At 38.3% G+C, this 25,234-nt stretch overlaps 1 protein-coding gene across 7 annotated transcripts in view; it reads left to right on the forward strand.

Annotated features, from left to right (window-relative positions):
* tcf7 (transcription factor 7) overlaps window positions 1–25,234 on the forward strand; it is a 76,562-nt gene that overhangs the window by 21,312 nt on the left and 30,016 nt on the right. For all 7 annotated transcript variants that reach the window (XM_028030366.1, XM_028030367.1, XM_028030368.1 and 4 more), the window contains one exon: window positions 23,798–23,924. In XM_028030366.1, the coding sequence (XP_027886167.1) occupies window positions 23,798–23,924 (127 nt within the window). The remainder of the gene's footprint in view (window positions 1–23,797; window positions 23,925–25,234) is intronic.

The following is a 25,234-nucleotide window of genomic DNA, read 5'->3' on the forward strand; positions in this document are numbered from 1 at the left end:
GGCACATTCAGCAGGCAGCCCACTGCGAGGACCCCAGAGGACCGGTTGGCTCGTCTGCTGATCTGCAGAGCGCCGCGACCCTCGTTCCGCCAGCCTGTCTAGCTCCAGTGTTAATCATATCATTTATTTTATTGCCTTTTCTCTCTTCGATTGCTCCACCAGACTAAACTTGGCGCGGTAAAGACAGCAACGACTCCGACACCATGTTGGCTCCATCCGATCACAATAAGGAGAACTCTGCTTTCAATCAGTTATTGATCGGCAAAGCGTCAAGTCGACTGTTTACTCTGAATTAGCGGAGGCAGAATATTACAGATAACAAACATAAAACTCATTAAGAAAAGATGTAATCTGGAATAAAAAGTTGTTTATTTTACGGATTTGTTTATATTTGTCTGCAGAGATTTGATCAGATTAGATTCGCTGATAATCCAGACGTGTTGGGCTGATTATGCCAAAGATGCTGCATTAACAGAAATATCTCTATTGCAAATTAAACAACAAATCAGTTAATTGTATAATAAATCGAAACGTGTTCAGTAATCTCCATTTGCATGATTTAATGTTTTTCTCTTTCTAAAAAACTGGATGATAAAACTTTTCAGTTTGGTGTTTTGGTCTCAAATAGACATTTTTAGACTTCATAAATCATTTTATTTGTTGTTTTGTTTATTTATTTTGGATATTTAAAATGTCTTCCACTTCCTGCATTAAATGTTCATTAGAGTTTAAAGTTTATTCATCTTGGGGAATGAGAATATTATCGTTTATCGCAACTTTATCGTCCAGCAAACTTTGTCATAACATAATGACTCATTTTTCCTTCTGTTTGCAGGAATATTGTTTTTCACATTTATTCAATGTCAAACGATGTAGTGACATTTACAAGACGGTTTGTGTTTTCATCATAAAATTAGATATCTGTTTATTTTAGTTTGAGATTCATTGATGGTGAATACAGCAGGGACAGTTTGGATTCGCCTGTTCCTCGTTTTTCTGACTTTTTCCCTTCATGTCATCATCGCTTCGTTCCCACAACTCTGCTTCAGCCTCTGCAATATTATAGAGGTTTAATCTGTAATATTGCGTCCCTTTGCTTCCCTTTACAGTTTCACACATGTAAATTATGATGATGTATATTATTCAACTATATTGATATTTCCAAAATTAACACCAGGGTTTCTACACAGTCTGGAAAACAAAGTTTAGAAAAAATATCCGAGTTTCCAGTCTTTGCTCCTTATTGAAACATTTAAAAGATTTTTTGAATAAAAAAATTCTGGAACATAAGTTTATTTTTGTAAATATTTATGTTTGGATGTTTTTGGAAAAAAACAACATTTTCTTTATTAATTCAACCAAACCATATTTACATTAACAGATCTGTGTCACAGGTCACAAACGTTGATTTAAAGACTGTAAACTTATTTAGTAAATTCTCTAGTCCAGACTGCTGGAGCCTCGGTGTTGAACTTTGTGCAGCAGAGCAGATCTAAACTGGTCCAGACGCAGAAAAGCGTTGATCATTGTGTCTTTTTATGACTACTGGAAAACTCAGATAATAAAAACCCAGAAATGTTAATGTTTGCTGCTAAAATGCTTACGATGACTTACTTTAAAATGTTAAAACAAGCCATTTCCTGTGAAGCTTAAAATTGTAAAACTCGTGCTTAGAAGCAGATTTTACGACGTTTTGAGAAAACAAGCCTTCTGTGATGTGCAGGTCTGCTGCGACCTCACAGTGAATTTAATTTAGCCTTTCTGCCTGCGTTTGTGTGACAGCTCTTGTGTTTGTTGTGTAGTGTTAGGCAAGGTTAAGCCTGTTGTGGTTTACCATGGAAAATAAAGGCCTCGAGTCACATTGTCACCTGAACGGCACAAACGCACACACTGCTTCTTTATAACTGGGTGCGCCTCTTGTGTGCTGGTGGAAAATTTTCAAGGTTCGCTTGCTCAACTGCATCTCCTTTTTTCCAAGTACCAGGGGAGGAAAAGTCACCAACCTGCAATGGAAAATCATTTTAACTGCAACAAAACATTCTGACAGAGAAACTGTGCTGTGCTAGCTCAGAGTTAAGGGAATAAACTGTATCTGTTTACATGCAGCGACTCTTTTTCTCTCTCTTTCTATTTTTGTGTTTTAATTTAACCATTGAGGCCACAACAATGGAAGAAACTCTTACCATCATGGAAATATGTGACATTCAAGCTTGCATCCAGGTGCACAAATGTTCCACAAAAAGCAGATCACTGATAAAGCAAAGTCGTTGAGAACATGAAGTCTGATTATTAAAATGAATAAACTGGTTGTTTCTTGCTCTGCCATTACTTTAAGGAGAGACAGATAGGAGTGCGGATTGGGAGCATTGGGTTTGGCTTGAGTCAGAACGTTTGGTTTGTTTGGTTCCTCACCGTATTTTTTCTAGAGTTGGATCAAAAGAGTTTGGGAATTCATAAAGTCACATATGAACAGACGAGAGAGGAGAGCCAGGCAGAATGAATTAGAAGTGTGACGATGCACAGGATGAGCCGAGACGACGTGGACGTTCACAGGGCCAGGCTTTCTGCAGCGTTAGTTGGTTGATACGTTTTAGCTCAACATAAAAACTTCTGGAAAGTCAAACCTGACTTTGTTGTACCAAAACTTCAGCAGTAAACCACCTACTTTTCTAAAAGAGATGCAGAAGGCAATAAATTAATTTCATTTAGAAATGAGTAAAATATAAACACAGTTAAAACCTTTTTTGGTTCAAATTGAAAACGACAGATGCTAATGTTAGCATTGTTAGCGGCTAACGGTTAGCTGCTCTGTGAATGCTTCTTTTTCAACTTGGTAACAAAAATGTTTCTGGAAAAACTTTTAAAAAGACTTGAGAGCTTTTTGAATGATTCTCCAGCCGAGTGTTGTTAGCTAACCGGGTTAAACAACCGAGTAACTCCGATGCTATTTCCTTTTAAACGTCTTTTAAACTTTATGATGGAGATCCAAATCTCCACCTTAAAGATTTCACCTCCATATCTCTGTTTCTTAATAACAGCTTACTCTTTGTTCACCAGACTAAACATATTCGATAATGAAAAACATTTTATTATCCTCCCAGTCTGTATTCCTTGACCCTTTTTACTGCTGTTGATCATGTTAAAATGCAATAGTCGACTTGATTTTAGGGCCGGACAATATGGCTGAAAAACCTGACGTGAAATAATCATTTCGTATCAATCAATATTGGTAATTATTTAAGGCACAGGCTGATTCAACGATTCAGTAAGTTTGAGAATCATCTGAATGAAGTTCTAGGCGACAAATTTCTCTGAAACTTTTACATATTTGGTGACTCTTTCAAGCTAACTTACTTTTTTAATCAATATATCATTTTTTTGTGCTTTTAACCGCGCTGCGTCCTACATCTGACCTCCTTTGTAGAGCGATTAAAAGTGGAAGCAGAAGTTTTAAGGCTCTTGGCTTGGGCAGCGCTCAGAAGGGGAGCGGCCCGGGAACAATTATGGCTTAGCAGGAGCAACAGGGCCGAGCCTGGTGGCGGCCGGGCGGGCGGCCCGAATATGTTTTGTTTCTGCTTTGTGTCCTGTGTGTGTGCAGCTCAGGGGGGCGTTGAGAGGGAGCGATGCTCACACACCCAACCACATATTTACGTTACAAATCATGCCTAAACAATTTAGCTGGCCACAAACGCAAACATCGGGCGTTTTTATAGTCATCCTGGATGGACAGAAACGACGGAGAAGAATTCAGAGACAAGAATACAAAAATACAAAAACAAGAGAAGTTAAACTGATGGATGGAAACAGGGAGAAAGTAGTTATGCTTTATTTTTTTGTTTTTGCCAGGCATAATGTCTGAGAATCAGATCAGTTCTCATTTGCAAACATGACCTGACTCTTAAAACATTCAGAATGAAATATTGAAAAGTATTTTCCTACTCCTGAAAGATCTCTGCAATCTGTTAGTTTCTGTTTGCTCTTTAAGTCAGAGTGATACAGTTTCTTAACACAAAAACATTGTTTTTTATTGTTAGCTTCAGTAAAAATAATTGAAAACTGCATTGGTGCAAGATAAAGAATGACACAGAGAAAAGGACAAAAAGTGAAACATGGAACGTCAGAGAGGGAAATATTCCTACTGCACAGTAAACCAAAACACTTAAAAACCATAAAACCTCCAATGTCAGACTAAACAGTTTTAATTCACAAATCTGGAAAAGGAAAAGTCCAACTATTGGGAATTAGATTCGAAACGTAGCTTTAGCTGAGTACTAAAACAATTCGGTCACTTATTTAGGCATTACTAAGGGTGCAGTAATTAGGACTTAACTGAGTTTATCAAAACTTTTGTTATTTTAATTCAAAGTATCAGAACTAAAATGCATCACCTTATATTAAAGTAAATTATCGGATCAAAAACAAGCCTGGAGTGTTGCCTTGATTGTTTTATGCATGTTTGAGAAATCCTTTAATCTCCATGGCAACCATTCAGCCTGTCCACACAGGCGTTTGCCTGTGTGGACCTAGCTCCGCCTCCGAAGAACAGCTCCACCCTCACTCAGCTCCTCCAGACTAGCCAGCAGCAATTAGCAAACAGCTGCTGAGCTGATTAAAGGAGCTGCTGCTCAGAGCGACGCCGGTAAAAAAACGCTGTTAAAGGGTTAATAGAGGAGCCATGTTGGGATGACTTCCTGGAGGCGGAGCTTCAGAACGAGCACGAGGTTTTAAAGAGACAGAGGCCCAATTTCAAAGCCTTAAATTGCTGCGTTATATTTAATATGTATAGCATTGTTATAACAGCTGAACTTTTATGAGTTGACTTGAATTTAAAGGTAAAATAATAAATAGAGATTTAAAACCTGCTTGTAATGCAAATGGTAGTTCTTGGGTGAATTATGGAAACCCAAGGAGAAAATCCAGATTTTCCAAAAAACTAAACAGAAAATGTGATTAATTGATCAAATTGATTTATCACCTGGCTTTGCTTCATATCTTTTATGGTTAGTGACTGATTAATTTTTCTCGCTTTTCCAAAGATTTTCCCTCCACAGCTGCAGATAAATCATCAGACATCTTCAGTGTGCAAAACAAAAAAAAATAGTCCACAATTTTCACTTTACAAGATTTAAAGAATTAAGTTTACACGAGGCGAACAAGTGAAGGAAAATAGACACGAGTCTCTGACCAAAGCTAATTCCAGCGCAGAGGTCTTTTAGTGGAGCAAGTCACTTTATTTTGGGGTGATAATTACACGCTGTGGGTGAGCCACCATGTTATTTGTACAGAGATGATCGATAGCAGAAAATCAAGTCAAACGGGTAGTTATGAAGGAGCTTTTCATAAAAATACACGCCATTCATGCAAAGCAACACACATGCTGAGTTTTCTATAAAGCTGAGGCTGCACACACTCACACACACACGAGCAAGCAGATGTGGTGCAAACATATGTTTATACACACACACACAGATGAAGGGTGGCAGCAGGCGGTCTGTGTGATGCTGCAGCAGATCGCGGCCTCCTGCGCCTCTGCATGCGGTGAAGCTCTGGCTCTGCTCCACTTTTGGAGAAGCTCCACATGTGGTCAGCTGCATGGCAGCGCCCTCGCTTCACGCTCCCAACATGACTCCAGCATGGACTGGTGCCATCTCCAGATCACATGAAGAGAAAACTCTGCTGCTCCTCCTAATGGGCCAGGGCCAGCCAGAGCCTTTTTGAGGCCCTCAGCAGAGTTTAGTTAGGGGGCCCTTCAGAGCAACAAGTCAACACCAGATGCTATGGTGCACCGATTAATCAGCCAGTTGATTTATTGGCGTCAATTTCCTTCATTTTGGGAGATCAGTGATCGACCAGAGAGGGCAGATTACCCAAAACGTCTACACAAGTAAAAGTAAAAAAGTGTTTGGTAAAGAGTTTACTCAAGAACCGAGCAACTGATCAAATCATAAATCATTTAATATTTAAAAATTACATAATCAGACAAGCTAGAATATAAAATTAAGTGGAATTTTTGATATTTTAAGGACCAAAATTCATATAAGTAACAAAACAACAAACTCAGGCAAAAAAAAAGTTAATGAATTAAATATGATTGCTATAAAAACTTCCAGAGTCAGTTGCGGATTTGTGGATTTGTGCCGGTGGAGGATCCCGCCTCCCAGAGTTAATTCAGGAGCTGCAGAACCAAGCAGAGTCTGCTCAGTCGGACTTGTGGGGAGTGCTCTCTGCTCTGCAGCGCCTCTTTGAGCTCCTGGAGATAAAAGCAGCTGGCTCTACATCAAATCAATAAGCCCATCAATGGCAACATCTCCGGAAGATTAAAGAGAAACTCCAGCGCTGGAGACGGGGTGCTAATACGCTACAAGACCCGGCCAATGGGACGGGATTTAATTGATGTGCAGAACAGAGATGGTGCTGTTGTAATGGGGTGGGTCAAGGTTCTGTTGGGTAACTTCTTATTTCGTTTTATTCTTCCATTAGGAGGAGTCTTGTTTGTCTCTGTTTCATTTACATGCATCAGTTATTTTTAATGGTTTCTTGACATTCAGTTTCTCCACATCTGTAGATTAATAATTACTTCTTTGTAGTTTTTTTAAATATGCACTCCATTTCTTCTACTACACTTTATTTGATCCATGGAAAAACATGGAGAACATGTATCACGAATAGTTTCTACGATAATAGTTTACCAAAATATTAATTGAGATTCTGTTGGGATTTTTATAATAGATCAACATGTTTTGGGTTTTTACTGGACGATCACGATACAAGGGATTCATATCAGTCAAAATCAATAAGTATTGATATATATATTTTTTATATCTGAAACTGGTGATGTGACCTTTTCTGTTTTATCCAGTGTTTTATTTTAAAGCAGCTATGAGACACGGTGGAGAAACCTTAAACTGCTGCTGCGCAAGTAACTCAACACGTTGTTGCTAGGTAACCAAAGAATAAGTTAGTAAGTTACTCTGCATGTTGTTGCTAGGTAACCAAAGAGTGAGTGAGTTAGTTGGTGCCACCCAGCCATCTTAGCTGGTCATGGGGGTTAAGCGGCTAGAGCCTTTCCTCTGCCTACATCCCCCAGAATGCTGTGCGGTTCCGGATTAGAGTTCAGTTCTGGCATGACAAAATGTAAAGAACAAAGGGTTAGCAGTACTTTAGCAAGGCACTTTATAAAGGGACGTTAGAATCCCAAGAAAGAATCTGCAGCTTTGTGTCGAAACGATTGGAACTGATAAGTTAAACCCAAAACCTAACAGAACTGATCAGAACCTCTGTCCAAAATAGAAAGTTGGGGGAACTCATGTTGCAGCCACTAATACAAATCATCCAGTATATGAAGAAAAAGCCCCTAAATTAGAGCAGCATGTGTGCAGGAATAAAGTGAGGGAATGTAAAACTCTGTCTGAAATATTCTTTCATAGTGAGGAGGAGACCGCAGGATGGAGCCGGCGCTGATCTGGGCCGTGTGGTTGTGGGCCCGAGTTTGTACGCTCTCTATCTGAAGCCACATCAGAGGCCCAGGCCTTGTGTAATGTGATCTGGATGGGCAGAGGAGGGTCCTACACACACCCCTACACACACACACACACCCCTACACACACACACACACCCCTACACACACACACACACCCCTACACACACACACACACACACACAGCTGGACTCAAAGCGAACCGCCGCTGAGGTGCAGCGCCAGAGCGGCTGGTCAGCGATGGAACAATCATGGCTGCAGGAGGCTAACTGAAAAAATGCTAACGTGACATTAGCTCTTCGTTTTAACTAGCTACACTTCATCCATCCATTCATCCATCCATCCATCCATCCATTCACCCCAACATCCATCCATCCATCCATCCATCCAAACATCAAACATGTTTCAGTTTTCCTTCTCCTCCTCTCTTTTCTGTTTCTTCTCATTGTTTTTCTTTCCCTCCAGTTTTATGTATTTTCTCTCTCTCTCCCTCCTCTCATCCCTCGCTCCTTTTTGTCTTCTTTCTGCTTACTCCAAGCCTTGAACCAACAAGCAGCGGGTGGTTTGCCTCCTATATATAATTCAGTGCAGTCAAAAGTACAGTGAGGATGTTTGTCGAACATGAAGTGAATCTCTGATTCCTACTGGGAGATTTTTCTCAGACCAGCAGTTTTCCAACTGAAACTGGGAGATTAAAACCAATCTTCCTTCATCTTGTACTGGTTTGTGCTGGTGGGTTTTTAGCTAATAAGAGGTAAACTTAAGGAAATCACACTAAACGTTGCAAACCTTAGATCTTAAATTAGCTAAAGACCAACCTAAGAATATTTTGCTCTTTTTACATTTTTGTTGTTTTGCTCTTCAGGCCTCTTGTGACTGGCTTGAGGGCACTGATGCAGCTGTGTAACAGTAACCGACTGCAGCCGTTATCCATCACAGAGGAAAGCAGCCTAATCCCCTGAGAAAAAGCCAAACCACTTGTGGTAACAACAACTTATGGTGATAAATGAGTGGCGAGGAAAACCCAAGCTGTATTTCCAGGTGTTTGGATCAAACTCAGGTTTACAGTTTTGAAATCCATTCGATATTTTCTCCCTGAAACTGATGTTAACTTTACTTCACTTTCCTCAGGTCAGCTACAGCTCCTGGTCGCTGTTTATCTAAGTTCATATCAGAAGGGACTGCATATGAAAAAAATGTATTGCTATCAAGTTAAAAAGAAAAAAAAAGACAAAACGGGAAGATTTTTAAAAACAATTCGATATTTTACCTGAAAATGTTCTAATAAATGACAGAAACAGAATTAGCACACATTAATCACATAAAGCTGGTTTATAAAACGGGATTCTGCCACTTCACTGCAAAAACTCAAACTCTTACCAGGTTTCTTTTCTTTAGTTTCTAGTGAAAATATCTAAGTACATCTGAAATAAGACAAAAATAACACATAAGTAACTTTTCAGCAAGATATAAGAGCTTGTTTTATACCAATAAATTTCCACTGAACTTATTAAACAAATATTTTGTTTTAAGTGAAATAATCTGCCAGTGGATTTAGAAATTTTTCATCAATATTAAGGAATTATTTTCTTAAACAATCTCCTGTATCTTGCTGAAAAGTTATGTATAAGTTAGTTTTGTCTTATTTCAGGTGAACTGAGATATAGAAACTAGACAGAAACATACTCGGTAAGATTTTGTGTTTTTGCAGTGATGTGTGATATTCTTAGGATAAAGTCATACATGTTCTAGTGAAAGCATCATGGATCCACTCCATGTTCCTAATTTTGTCTGCATGTTGTGCCGGGATGCGTTGAGATAAAAATGACGTGGCTTTTCGGAGCTGGCTTGGTTCCTTGCTGCGGCGCGGCGCGTGTTGAGGGGACCGGCCCCCAGCAGGGGGCCTGACATGGGAAACGGAGGTAGAGAAGAGGTGGGGCTCTCCGCTCATCCCCAGAAATCACCAACGCCGCTGGGGCCAAAGGAATTAATCAGAGAGAATATATTACAACATGAAAGGAGGGAAGACTCTCATCCAGCCAGCCTTCACTTCATTCGTCCTTGTCTCACTTTTGTTTAGTCTTTGAAACTTAGTTAACCAACAGGGGATTGTTAAAGTCACCTAATAATAATGTAGGAAGGAGAAGAAATGATCAGAATATTGTGGCAAATTTCTGATCTCTGGATTTTGTAATGATTTCAGATACAAGTTTTAATCAATTTAGATCTCCCTTAAAGAAGTATAACATCCGAAAATATTTTCTAATCAGCTTTACAAGGAAGCTGCTACTATAAAACAAAGTTTAAAAGTTGTTAAAGACAACATTTAAACTGTTAGCATCGCTAAAACGTCTGTCTCTGTGACAGCATTAATATTTCCATATCCAGCACGTTTCATGAGCTTGAACACACACAAGCACAAAAGTATTACCTCTTCAGCTTTACTTTTATTACATGAAAATCTTGCTCTCTCTCACTTTCTTGCAGCCTGAATGAACTTCAGACATGCTGTGAAAAAGAGGTTTCTTATCTCCAAAATGTTCAACCTTCCCGTTATCTCCTGCAGGTTTCCCTGTTCTTCCTCTGACTTCAAAATGTGCAGTAAAGATGCTTATTTAGGACTGGAAAACAAAAATCACAATGTTGTTTTTGCATATAAATCCTCCGTTTTATGTCGCCGCTCTACAAGCAGGAGATGGTTGCCGAATCCTCTTCTGGTTGTCTTGAAAAAAGCAACCTGTAATCATGGTACGAATGATTCTGCTCCTTAGATTTATTGGTGTAGAAAAACACCTCGAGGCCTGTGAGCATGTCTTCGCTCTGAGTTTCGTCTGTTTGTTTGGGTTTGCATTTTTGGGTTCTTCATTGTAAAAGTTGTAACTGCCGTGTTGTTGGACCCAAACCACATTCCCACAACCAGAATGGAAGTGCCAAAAACTGAACGTTTATGAAAAGGCCTCCAAAATAAAACTCCAGTCACAGACTCCATTCATTGCAGCTGTAGAAGGAGATAAATGTAGTTGTCCGTCCGTCCGTCCGTCCTGTGGTGAACCTTGAATGTACCTTTACAAGCAGAGCGGCGTCCATGCTACAGAATAAATATTAACTTTGTCCTCACACCAATCCTGAATTTGAACTTTATCTAAGTGAAGCTTTTAAAACCTGAAAGATTTTGCAGAAACTTTTTGTTTGGAGTCTCAGCTGCTACAACTGAAGCTTAATAATTAAATTGGACTTCACAGTTTCATGGTTTGACAACTTTTTAAATGCTTAAGCTTTAAAAATATCAATCCAAAACGAAAGGTAGTTTACAGAACAGCAAATGTTCCTGGGAATGATGTAGGAAAATTTATTTTCTAGCTAATTCTCTCTTTGTAAGATTGATGGTTATTTGTGTGTTTGTTTATTCATTAATTTCCACTATATTCTTCCTGTGGTTTACACCAAACATTGCAATTAAATCGCCCTTTACACACATTATAAAACAGACTCAGTGTTATTCCTGAAGACAAACAATTTTCAAATTAACTGCTTCAGCAGTTATAACGACATACAAACATTACGGCAAAATATATCACCACACAAACAGTTTCAGAAATAGAAAAACTAAATTAAAGACAAACATTCAAATATAAATGTAGCCATTCCATAAATTCAATATTAATTCATTCTCTATTGTAGATTTTTTTAGGGTTGTTTAAAGAGTTTAAAGTTTTAGGCTAAAAATGTTTTTTACTGATTTTTTGTGTTTGTTTTCTTTGAAAAGGAAGTAAGGCATTGCACAAATTAAAATGTAAATTTGTGCAAAAATATTTTGCTTATTTTAAACTGCAAATCCTTTCATATTTATCTTAGTGCCATAAAGAGTATGTTTGCATGCAGATGAAAACAGAATATTTCTGTTTGGGGTTTTAAAGCCATTCAGCAGCAGCACCTGCCAGCCACTTCTTTACACGGCCTTCAATACTTCCACAGCGCCGACGCCCCGGGATCCCAGCATTTGATACAAACATCAAAGCAGCAGATCCGACTTCAGAAAGCGCCTTGCTCATAAAGTCAATGGCCGACCCGCGGGGCAGAGAGCATGCAAAATGGCTGAGCTTCCCATAACCTGTTGGTCTGCAACAAGCACCACGTCAGAAAACACAACAGCACACACAGACCATTAGAGCTGGAAAAGCATGCGCTTCCTTTCCACGGTGAAGTCATTAAAAAATATAGATTTTAGGAGAAAATCTATTACTCTTACTGCACAAAGCTGGACATTACCCCCAAAACTTGCACTTTTATTTTATGGCTCAATGTGAAATATCTAAAACTGGTTCAGAAACACAAAACCTTTAAGCAGTGGCTAAAAATATTAAATGTCTAATTATGATCTGTTATGCTTCTGTTTCTAAGTCTATAAGGACGTTAATTTGGAAAACCTGCTGCGTTAGTTGAAAATAAAGTTGCAGAATAAACTCACAATAATTGAAGCTGTATTTTTAAAAAACAGAAAACAAATGATGTCAAATAGATTTTATTCTACCCTTATCTTATATTTGTTATTGAGAAATTAGTTCCATTTATTTAAAATATTTGCTCAAACTTCCCCGGTAGGCTAATCAGAGTTTTTAATTTTGTTAATTTGAAAACGAGAGCGAGAGAAAAGGGCAGATAACAGGAAGGAAAACCCAAACTGGTTTAGTTTCTTCTGTAAATCTACATTCATCTAAGAAGAGAGGGAAAAAGTACTTTCACTATGACCCGCCTGGCTGCCTTTAATGTGGTATTTGGTGGCGATATTTGTGTAATAAATACATACTGGCACACAGGAAGCGCGTCACTGCAGGGGTTTTTATTTTCTCGACCTGCGGCGGCATTTCCCATTTCGAGCTTCTGCTCTGGTATTTAAAGCTGAGCTGGCTAGTGAAACGGTGCTCAGCAGCCATGCAGGAAAGGTTTCACAATGAGTGAGCGACAGACATTTGCTCCGTCATCTCGTCAACGGGGGGAAGACGGGACCAGGCGGGATCGCAGTCCGCCAGCGACCTTCCTGTTCTCCCTCCGCCGTTCAGTCGCAGGCAGCAGTCTCTGAAAAAGAAAAAGGTCACCTTGGGTTGTTTTTTTTTTTCATCTTGATAATTGGATAAAAATTTGGTGCCCAACCGCAGCCCGCAGATAAATCAGGTCAGATAAACACAGTTATTGAAGTTTGACATTTTGCACTCGGGAGGAAAAAACTCCTGGTGTGAAAATAAATGCAAACTCTGACTCCTCTCTCTTCTTGGTGTCCGCCTAACAATGCTCTTATCAAACCACTTGGCTTTTTTCCTCCACTGCTAACTTTCTCCCACAAAGACAGACAAATATGGCTGCGGCCTCTGTCTATTGTCTGAGCAGACCAAACCCTGGAGGATTTATATCCTGTGCGGTCGCCTCGTTTCCTGCCGACTCTATGTGTCAATATTTTTGTTGCCGGCGATTACCCGAGTGTCACAAACAAGTTGTTAATTGTGGAACGTTCTGGTGGAAATAAACAAGTACACCATTAATTAGCCGTCTTCAGGACCAATCATTAGAGGTCCCTTTCGCTGCCGCCGCAGTCTAGCAGAGAAAGTCTGTCTCCGTCGACTCATTAAGAGAGAGATAACTCATCTCTGAATGCCATGGCACTGCTTGGATTTGATTTTTTCATTTTTTCTGCAGCCAGTTGTATCCGTGAGCCGGAGCCAGCTGCAGAGTTTTCTCCTTGGCTCAGAGCTTTTCTCACGGCATCAGGCCTGATGAAATCGTTTCTGTAAATGGAGCAGATGCAGATGTCATTTTCTAACGCTGACGCCTGAAGGAAATTAGGTGAATAATGAATCTGAGGGAATTTAAAGGGAGTAAAGTCCAAAATCTGGTGGGATGGGATGCTAACGTTTAGTAAAAACTAGGTAAAAATGTTTAATCTGCTATCAAACTGTATAGACAAAATAAAAAAACATTTTCAACTAAAAAAATCACTTTGTGCTGCTAAATTATTGAATAAATGGACAAAAAATCTCAACGTAGCGATCATTGTGGTATTATTGTAATAATAATAAAAGTCACGATAAGGACTGAATGGACCTTACCAGAGGGGCCGCGTTTCATTGGCTGATGCCCATTCTACGTGGCCGTCTCACAAACACACTTAGCTTCCCGTTAGCTAAGTACAGCATAATGGCAGAACTGATACAACTTCTACACCTTGAAGCCTGTCTGCTACACAGTCTGACGTTAGCTAAACAGATCAATATGCAACATGTCTGTATCTGACATACACTAAAGATTTTATTTTAGCAGAAAAGGCTTTGGACTAAACTGTTACTCCTGTTAGCCACGTTAGCACCAAGTACAGCTAGTCGATCAACCATCGCTGTGTTCAGGGAAGCGCTGATTAATAATCGATAAATAAATATCAAGCCTGGAAACTTGATATCGTAACGGACTGAATGTTGTTTTTTTAACGTAATCTTTGCTCGTCTTGCGGGGCGCAGGCGGTTGCCACGGTAACAGGTGTGCTTAAACTACAGAGAGAGAGAGAGAGTAAAAAGGTAGGAGTGGTTTTGAGTTGATCACCTGTTCAGGTTATTTTACCTTTATTTCCCTTTGCTGTGGCGATTTACAGCCGCTGTAGTTTCTAAATGTTGGACTAATTACCTCGTTCGTTTGTGAGTTTACGTCATTCACAACAAACATCAAATAGAACAAATATATTTCATAAAATTTTAACAAACAAATGGCTTCTACCGTGGTAATTATGTGAAATTAAATTAATTATATCCCAACTTCAGAAGATTTGCCTTTACCTTTACAGAGCTTATTGGTTCCTCCTATCAGTCTGTAGCTTCTCATATTGAGGTCAAAGTTCAGATCTACCATAACTGACTGACACCTGCTGGCCTCAGGTTTGCAACCAGTTTGTGACTGAGAAACCAGTAACCTCCTCCCAGTTGATGACATGAACTTGTTAGATCCTCTGTCCATTTAGCAGCTGATTTATTGTGAAAATCCGGTAGAAATGATTCACTAATCAGTCATGTTTACATAGAAACAACCAGGCTTTGTTTGTGAGACTTGGGGTCACGTGGGTCGTTGTGGGCGGAGCTTGGTAAGGTCCATTGGCTCCATGACTGAATCAAAAACACAAACGCTGCTCTTGAAAAAATGTAATGTGCTTATTTAGACACCATTTACTAAGCATGCATCTATTTGCATGATTTATTGTTTCTTTCTTTCTACCAAAAACTGGATGACAAGTCTAATGCTTTAACTTACTAAGACTCATAATTCATTTTATTTGTTGTTTCTGTTGTTTTGTTTATTTATTTCGGATATTTAAAATGTCTTCCAGAGTTAAATGATCATTAAATGTTTATTGAACGTTGAGAATGTGTTCTTGTATTATTATTATTATTATTATTATTATTATTATTATTATTATTATTATACCATTACCTTTATATTTCTTAAAATGTCTCCAAACAACAATATTATCATTTATCGCGATAACTTCCAAGACGGTTTATTGTGACAGGCACATAAAGAAACATGATTTGTGTCACTAAGCTGCTCACAGTAACTGCATTTAATCATTTTTATTGATTTTTATTGATTCTCTCAATGAAAAAACTGTGAGGAAAATAGTAAAACGAACAATACAGATGGTTTAAACATTACTAATCGTGACAACAATAAATTAAACTTTTTATCTTGATAAGAAATTTATCACAATAAATGATAAATGATACAATAAATGTTCACCCCGAGCAGAGATACTAATTGTTTTTAATCTGTTCTTCAGGTTATTCAGTGATTGGTGCACTGATTTACCGGCCGGTCGTTTTCCTTAGCTTTAGGAGATCGGTGATTGGCCGATACTTGCATGTGAAGCTGATCTAATCTAAAATCAGCCGCTGTCCTCTTCTGCTCTGCAGTGAGAGGTTTGACTGACAGATCGACCCACCAGCTCACATCCAAACCACTTTTCAGCCAAAGATAATTGGTATCAGCCAAAATCAGCAGGTCAGACTTTTTAAAGATTGGTGAACTGCAATCGGTGCATCTCTGTATTCAACCATCAGATTTGTAAAAACTGCTATTCTACCCGAGTAAAACCGCTTTATCTCTCTCTTTATTCCCTGATTAAGATGCTTTCTGAACGCTGTAGTCACAGATTCAGGAGAATAAAAAGCAGGAATGATCTGCAAACATGTCATTTCAGTGAAGACTGCTTGGTTACATGCAGAAATCTAGAAACATCTCGGTTAGCAGCCGCGGTCACTGATTCATCATGGCCACGGCCCAGATGTTCCAGCTGTGTGGCGGACCAGGCCGTGTGTACTTGCATGGGCGGATCTTTGCATACATGCACTCATGCATGTATATGAGGATTACTGTGGGCGTGCGCGTGTGTGTGTGTGTGTGTGTGTGTGTGTGTGTGTGTGTAATTGGGAGTAGCGAGCAGGCTTGTTGAGGCGGGGGCAGTAGAGTGGGGGTGTTTGCTCCTTTTTTTAAACATAGCTGCATTGTTATGGCTGCTGCAGCTTTGATGTTACCAAACCTCCAACTTAGAGGCTCTCATTTTCGGCTCCTGACTCTGGAAAACGCAATGACTTCCAGATTGGGGGACCGAGTGACGGCTGAGGCGGGACGGGCTGTGGGGGGTCCCGTGGATGCTTCGAGGAGGAATGGGCCAAAATCGCTCAGTTTTACCAGAAAGAAATCACTTTTAGACTTTAGAGACAAACTAACCACTGGAAGTTTGATTTGACCTGTTGTGATAACAAATGTTGTTGGACGATAAATCGTCTCAGACGTTATCGCAATAAACGATAATGTTGTTGTTTAGAGACCATTTTAACGTATATAATGGTAATAAAGCAAGAACACATTCTGAAATATCAATAAACTTTAATTTCTACTGAACATTTAAACACTGAGAATGGAAGACATTTTAAATATCCAAAATAAACAAATAAAATCAATTATGAAGTCTCTGTAAACAAAATTATCCTTCAAAAAAAGGTTTAGTTGAGACCAAAACACCAAACTGAAAAGTTTTATCATCCAGTTTTTAGTAGAAAAACAATAAATGATGCAAATAGAAATGATTGAGTTTTTAAATTGAAATTTTTCTGGTTTGATCTGATTATTATTTAGTTTTTATTTACTTTGACTTTATTGAACAAAATGATTCTTTTAAATAAAACCAAAGAAAATTTTTACACGTTCAAATTACATCTTTTATACCTTGGTTCTCATTTTCTTGCTTAGTATTTTCTATTTATTTATAATTAGTTTGGCTCGTTCTTGACTGCATGTGTTATGAGCAAACATACTTTTTACATGTTACAGTTCTTAAATCAATGCAGTAATATTTGACAATAATATTTAAAATAATAACAGTAATGATTTCTCATTTTGATATGCAGTTATGACCATGTTCATAAATGACGTTTTAAACTGTTTTATGTTAAGTTTAAAGTAGGAAGGCGCTAGTTAAATATTTACATTTCTACTTGAAGAAAGCTGAAGAGATTTTCTTTTCTGTTTTCTTTCTCAGCAGAGCCAAAAATTAGTCATAAACGCTCATTAGTCATAAAGGACGTTTCAGGATTATTCCTCATGCTTTCACTTTAAAAGCAACAACGTTCCTGATGGAAGAAGTTTGTTTACAAGTTCATCAAACATAAGTGGCGTCTGGGAGAGGATTTTCCAGGAGGTCATGGAAACACATACTGTCATTTCCCTAATAAGCAGCTTCAGCCTCATTTACAGATCCTGCTTAATAATTTTCTTCCTTCTTTTGCTTTGTGTGTCTGGCTCAGTGTTTTGTGCTTACTCTCTCATTGCAGGTGTGTGTGGGGGAATTTCACCACATGAGACACAAACCTGTTTTTTTCTTCACTCATAAAACTATAACCATCTGTAAAGATGTTTGTATCATAAAAGAATGAATTTATTTCAACTTTACTATGAATTATTATCTAGAAAACATATGTAATATAAAAATAAAAACAACAATATAAATGTATCTTAAAATTACTTTCATTTATTTAAATTGTTGTAATTAATATTATTTATTGTTTCGTATCAAATCACTATAAATAAGACGATTAGATTTTTTTCTAAGATGCCTTGTAATCAAAAGCATAAAATGTATTTAAGGCTCTGCAGCTGAACCCAGCTACACCTTTTTGATCCACATTTGTTCTTCCTTAGAATGAAAATATTAAAATAAATACAACAGATCCTTTCCAGTGATTCCTGGACTTAATTATTTTTATTTATTTTATTGTGTTTATTTTTTTATATTCCCAGGAGGCGTCCAGGCACAATAAAAATGGAAAAGAAAGAAAATTACACCTAAAATTAAATAAATACTTGAAAAAATACAAAAAAATAAATAAATAAAAATGTAAGAAATGATTATAAAGAATGGCTCTTCCCCACTCAGCTCCTCTAGACTAGTGGCAGCAGCAAACACCTGCTGGAATTGTGCGTCATCATAGGACAGTTGTAAACGGGATAGTGGAGGAGCATTGTTGTGATGACGAGGTGAAAGCAGAGAGTAGAAACTTCTTAAAGAGACAGAAGCCCAATTTCAAGGTGTGCAAATTAAAATTTTAAGTCATGATATTTCTGGAAAATGCATAATACCGCCCCTTTAAATCAGTTACAAAACTGCAAAAAAGTTGTAAACATAGTTAAAATTGAAGAAATAAATCCATTTTATAAACCTGGCAACATGACAGACATTCATAAAGTGAATTTATTGCCTTATTTAACATGTTTTTTCCTGTTTAATACATTTGCTCAGCCAGTCAAAATGAATTCAAATCATTTGGAGATTTAGCTGTTTTTTCCTTAACATACCATGTTTGATCTGGTAGATTTTGAAAACTTTTAAACGACTGGAATCCCCATCCAAAAGGCATTTATTTACCTTTTTTTAGCAGAAGATGTCACAAAATCTCCTGTGGAGACACATTTCCACTGAGAGTAAAGGTGAATCAGCCATTGTTTTCCTCTTTTGTTATTTCTGCTTTGCCACAACAAGGATGACTGAAAGAAGCTGTAAATTAGTGTTTTTAATGTCGCGATCGACGTGAAATGTAAGATTAAAGACTCAAAAGCCCTCTGAGGCAGGAGAGGGGATGCTTTAATTTCCTCTTCAAATATTGAAAGAGACTGATCTACTAAGAGTGCCATTTGGCAACTAAAGAATACATTAAAGGCGTTTTATCAGCATAAGGTTCGCTAAATTAAAGTGTGCGCACGTTCGGAAACGAGCGACTGCCGGCGTTATTTTGCTTGCATGTCTTAAAAAAGCGTGTGCGCGCGCTAGGGTCAAGGTGGAGGGCTGTGATTACAAACAAGTGATGTCTGAGATCCCATTAACTCCTGCATTCAGCCGCAGATTTCTGTTCAAATAGAGAGAAGATAAAAGGCAGAAACAATATCCTGATGAATCAAAGGCCTTTCAAGCTAAATGAGACTACAGAGACACGGAGGGACACATTTATGATTTTCTGATGCACTTTAAAAGGTGTTGATATCTAATTGTAATTTTTAAAGTAATCGCTTCTTTGAAGTAATTAAATCTTTGATGTAATCAACAAATAGGAGCCTTATTATTCAGCGCTGCTGCCTTTGGCGTTCTTTGTCAGTTCAGTTGCTTGATGTTGGCAGAACCATCGTCCAGATTGTCCCACCAGCTCTACGCAGCGCCGTGAAGACGAAATGAGGGGAGATGGGCGCGACCCGCTGCAGAGCAAACAGAAATGAAAGCAGAACGAAGGAACACAGAGAGTGAAGTTCCCACAGAGAACATTGTGACGTTAAGGTGTAAACAGCTGCAAGGTTAGCGCATTTGTGTTGCACCATCCATACCCATAAAATTTACAGAGAAATAAAAGAATAAATGTGAAGAAAATGGACAAGAAAGTTTGGAAAAATAACGTAAATTAAGCATCACGTTAAAAGCATTGTACATTTTTACATTTAAAACAATCATACAGTTTTCTGTCCTGATTCAAAGGAGTCAACAGTTTTTCTGGTTTGATCTGAGAAAAGTAGAAACTCAAATCTGCTTTTGCTCTTTTCAGCTTCTTCCCTGTGAACACGGAGAAAAGGTCTCAGGTGTTATGATTTCAAACACGACCAACAAGTCTGAAATGTCTTCAGACTCAAGATCATGCAAAATTAAATTGTTTAACATAAAGTTTTAGATGCAATGCTATTTTTAAATGTGACTTACTGTATGAAATGTAGCAGCAAAGCAACTGTTTTCCTTAACGAGTGAAAACTGCCTTTTCAAGGATTGTTGGCAGAGAGTTTAGGCTAAATATGTTCTGGGAATTATTCATTACTGAGGAATCTGGTGAGTTCTTTGTTAAATAAGTGAAGTTTCAGACATTTGACTGGATTTCCTATTGATTTGTTCCATGAATTTCTGCCTTGGTGATTTATGTCAGCCTTGCAGGGTGGGTAATTCATCTGCTGTAAATTAAAGGGCTGCTGAACCAGTTCCTCATCTCTTTATGTGTGCGCCTGAAGATAGGTGTAAATTTTCACTCTTATCATCTAAGAAACTGCAGGTTTATGATTCATAAGGAGTGCAAGTGTTATTCAGCGTGTGTGTGTGTGTGTCCCATGTGCATGTCAGCACTAGCCTATTGTACCAAAAGTAATTATGTGTAAGTTATGTGTGTAGTGGGGGGTTGAAAAAGGGGAATTTTTTTCTTAAACACAGAGGGGTTGATAATTACGGGTTAAATGAGTGAGCTCAGTCAGCCTCTGAGTGTGTGTGTTTAAAAAAAAAAGGAAGGCACAGCAAAAGCCACTTCAAGGCGGACTAATTACCCCGAGGAAGAGAGGAAACATAAATGGACGATTTTGTGGCTATAATGTTACAGCAAAACGTCTTGAGCGACCTCAGCACGTGAAGCGGAGCCACAGCAGATGTGTGTGTGCGACACGCGTTCGCATCCTTCCTGCAGCACATGCTGAGAATTCAAGAAATTCACGCACTTTCATATTCTGTGGTTGTGTCTCTGAATACTGATGCTGCTGCAGAGCTATCTAATCTCCAAATCATGTGAGTTCATGTAAGGTTTTTGTCAACTCCTGCTTGTGCTTGATTTTAATGTCATGAAACATTTACCGTCACATTTACCGTCTGCTGATGCAAACTGTGCAGTTTTTGGGATTTTCCCTGCTAAATGTCAGTAATTTTGCAAAAAAAAACAAAAAAACAACATTATTTCTTCTTCCCTGGATAGAATACTGTAATTAAATGCAGATAAAGCATGTCAGATGTTCTAACAAGAGGAAATCTACTTATTTAGACAAATCCAGACCTGATAGCTGTTCCCAATGAGCGGCTAGCCGCAGCTAACAGCTTTTAGCAATTGTAAAGTTAAATAAAACTAAAGTGCAAAACATTAATAATGTTAATAAAATTTTACAAAACATAGAAAAAAATACTCATGAAAAACTACATATGAAAAAATTCTTCTAAAATATATGATAAAATATAATACTTGTAAAGAAAACACAACTGTTACCGCACAGTTAGAGGCGACAACAGAAAAAAGGGGGAGGAGCTAGTTACCGGTTGCTATGGCAACCACCAACCGTCGTAGCAAAACTTAATACACCAATAAATGTCTGGAGAAACAACTTCTTATTCGCCTTTTACTGGGCGATAAAGTAATTGTGATAAACGATAATATTTTTGCTTTTGTTAAGTATTTTATTTATTTTTAAGTAAAATACACATTCTTATAGATGAATAAACTTTAACACTGGTTCTATAAGATCCAGTGTTAAAGATTTTAAATGTTTTAAATATCCAAAGTAAATAAACAAAACAACAGAACATATAAATAAAATTAATTATGAAGTCTATGTAAACAAAAGCAGAGACTTTTATCATCCAGTTTTTGGAAGAAAGTCAAAAACAATAAATCATGCAGATGGAAATGATTGAGTTTTACTTTATTTATCATGTGATTAATTGATTATGCTCTGCAGCACAGAGTAGTAATGTAACTCCTGTGTTATTAATGAAGTCATAATCTCCCGTTTTGAGCGTCTCTTTCACCTTTTTACGGCGCAGAAAAACACACACGTTGTGTTTGTGATGAACCAGCTCTTTTTGCCAGAATCTCTACATCTTCTCAAAACTCAAAGATTTCTTTTTCATGTCTTCAGATCATTAAGAATGCAGCCCATCTTATCAAACCCCGAACTACCTGCTGCTCCGTCTCTCACACTTCTGCTGCCCGGCACAAGAGGCGGCACGTTTTGTTTTCACGTGCCTCGACATTAAACGCAGCTCGGCGGTTTGATCTCTCCAACCGCTCGTCGTGTGGCATACACATGAGGGTCCGTCTCTGTTTGCGAGTTTGGTCAGAGTAAGACTTTAAGATGCTGATGGATAGTGTGTGTGTGTGTGCGTGTGTGTGTGTGTGTTAATGTGGGGTGCAGTGTGTGGAAGCTCTGCCTTTAAGTGATAAGGTATTCACTTTGTAACTCAGCAGGAGGCCCAGCAGGTTGCACCAAGATCTGCCGCTCTGTAGTGCTGCTTAATGCAAATGGACCCACATCCGTCCATCTCGGATTATAGAAGAGGTTTTCAGAGAAATGTTCACGTGGATCAAAAAATCCTCGTCTTTTCCAAGCGTCACCTAGTTATTCACGCTGAAACATGCATGTTTATAACAATGACCCAAGCATACAGACACTCGCACCGCTAAGTCGGTGTGTTTCTGAGCCAGAGCGGCCTGGACGCCTCCAACTCTGCAAACCGCTGCGACATATCGGATGTCGGCCACCATGCCGAGAGCATTAGCAGCAACCAGATTTCACATAACTTATTGAGAGCCATTTGTAAACAGAAACATGAAAGCAAACTAGCTTGCACGCAGCCTCACTTGATCATCAAAGGCTTATCGATCGGACGGTCCTCCTGCTCCGTTTCTCCTCCTCTTCCATGCTCCCCTGGAAACAAGCGAGAGCAAAGTACAGCCCATATGGGTTTGTTCCAAAACATGTTTAAAATATCCAGGTTTTTCCTTGTGTCCCATGTATAAGTGTAGATGTGTGTGATTTCTGTCCTGTTCTTTAAAGTTTCTGAACTGCAGGTTTTGGTTCTCCTGTGTTGTTTTTGTGGTTGTGAAACTGAGATTTAAACCTTTTGATGCTTTTGATGCTTCTTGCATTCATTTTTAGGAAACGTTACAAGCACACGCTGCGCAGCATTATACTGATGAAATTACATTTCACTTTACATCAATTTTGTCCTTTGATTTGCCTTAGAGGTTTTATTCACTGTCAGCTTCAAAACGCAGTTAAATTGTTGCTTAAGCGAAAGGTGACTTTGTTTTTATGATTGTAAGAAGAATAGACCCGTTTCATATTATTGTTGACATCCGGAAATTTCGCACAAAGCTGAAGGACAAGAAGACGATTCTTTTCCTTTCCATCCAAACTGTTAACTAAATCAAACCTGTTTATTAATTCAGTGCATGAGCCACAGCAAAGGGTAAATAACGCAGAAAACTGTTGAAAATTAGTCAAGACCACTTTTTTCTCGTTGTGTCGACTCGTTGCCATAACAACCAAAGAAAATGCTGATATTTGTATCAGGATTCAACACCAAAAACACTCAAACATTTCTCAAAGAACATTCAGTCTGATACAGTTTCATGTTTTCAGGCTCGATGTTTATTTTCTGATTATTAGTAAGTGATCGCTGTGGTAGATTAACTGACGCTGCTATTAGCTAAGCTAACACAGCGCTGGTAGATCAGCTAAACTCCTGCTCTATTGATGGCCTGTCATTGTTGGTGTTTAGGTCAACTTTTTAAAGTTTTATTAACTGAACCAAAACACACAAAATCCCACAGCACATCTACATGTTAAGGTTGCCATAGTCAAGCTAGCATAACTAACCTACTTCCCTCTTCATCGCTATTTTTTATATTTAAACTTTTTCCTGACCTTGTTATCTAGTTGTCAAAGTGTTGACAATTAGTAGCAAAGTACTGTGTCAATTTTTCTTATATATATCACACGTATATTTAAGATTTAGCGCATTAGGTTGACAACTTGACAGCTAAACCAATGCTAGTCATCGTTAGCGAGCAGCTCTTGTGTGTGTGACGTCACACTGCAACGGGACTTTAGTTAAATATTCAGAGATTAAACAATTTATGTAGCTTTTGGAAATAATTATCACCATCTTGATGATTTTACTAAAAAAACTTAATGTGTTTTGTGTGGCTGTGTTTCTGTCAACAGTCCAACAAAGTGTCTGTGGTTCAGCAATCCCACGGGATGCACCCGCTGACGTCCCTGCTGCCCTACAGCAACGACCACTTCAGCCCCAGTCCGCCTCACCTGCCCACAGACATGAGCCAGAAGACAGGTGAGAACACACACACACACACACACACACACACACACACACACACACACACTGTGTACTTGTTTCAAATGAACCCAAATCTCTTTATTCTTAAGTTTAGAAAGTTATTAATAGTTTTGGTTTTTTCAATATTATTTAGTTTCATTTCTTTGTGACTTTTTGTTTGTCTCATTCAGTTAGTTTTAGTTTTTAGAGTAGGTTTGCTAGTTTTCATTAGTTAAATATTTGTCACTTTTAGTTTAGTTTTTATTAGTCATAGTTTTAGTTCATTTTTAGGTGTAGAATTCAAAAAGGTGAATTATTGTATTGTGACTTTACATTGTTGGGTAATAAATACTCAACAGAAGATAATATTTTCAAAAAATGTATTCAGTTTTTGTTGACCAACCAGCTGCCTCTGGAGTTTTCTCCAAACTTATGCCGACTAGCGTAGCGTCGCCAGGAGAAAAACGGAGCGCCGTAATTTACTGACCTTAATGGCTCGTTTGAAAGGTTAAAAATAAATAGATTCATAAACACGAAAGCGAAGGATAATATGTTGGGTATATTTTGTAAAACAAAGCAATAATCAGCATCGGTGGGTGGAAGTAATGTGGGGAATCTAGATTTAAAAAATGATCAACCTGAACAATGTAGGAAATATTTGTTTTTAAATCTGGCAAAACAGATTTTATGTTTTAAATCTAAAATGATTTACAGAAATCTGACTGCTTTCCTTATTTCATTTAAAATATTGTGAGTTTAGTTTACATTTGAACTGGTAAAAATAAGAAAAAGTTTTTGCAATTATGTTTAAATTTTCAAAAGAAAAAAACTTAAAGTGCTGTGGGTCTTTTAACTTGACACTTTTTGGCCTCCATGCCAAAAAGTCTGGACACCCGTGTACTCACCACCCGTTCTGTTTGTGTTGTTAACAAATTATTCATCACATCTGCTGAAAAGATTGCACATATTCGAATGCTGTGTCATTTTACCAGATGTGGACACAAACACACACACACACACACATGATGTAAGATAACATATTGACTGTCTCCATAACCTCTCTCTACCTCTCTCTCGCTCACACACACATACATGCAGTGTGTGAAGTGGCAGCAGCGTCTCTAAGCCTGTGGCAATCCCACAGCGGCTCTGAAGTGGCCTGCTCCTCTGAAGGGACTGCCAACCACACACACACGCACGCCCCCACACACACACCAACACACACACACACACACACACACACACGTACACACACACACACACACACAGTCTAAGATGGAAACAATTAGGGTGACAATCGCACAAACCATCACAGCAGCTCACAC

Source organism: Xiphophorus couchianus, chromosome 11, assembly GCF_001444195.1.
Source record: "Xiphophorus couchianus chromosome 11, X_couchianus-1.0, whole genome shotgun sequence".
In the NCBI taxonomy this organism is placed as follows: Eukaryota; Metazoa; Chordata; class Actinopteri; order Cyprinodontiformes; family Poeciliidae; genus Xiphophorus; species Xiphophorus couchianus.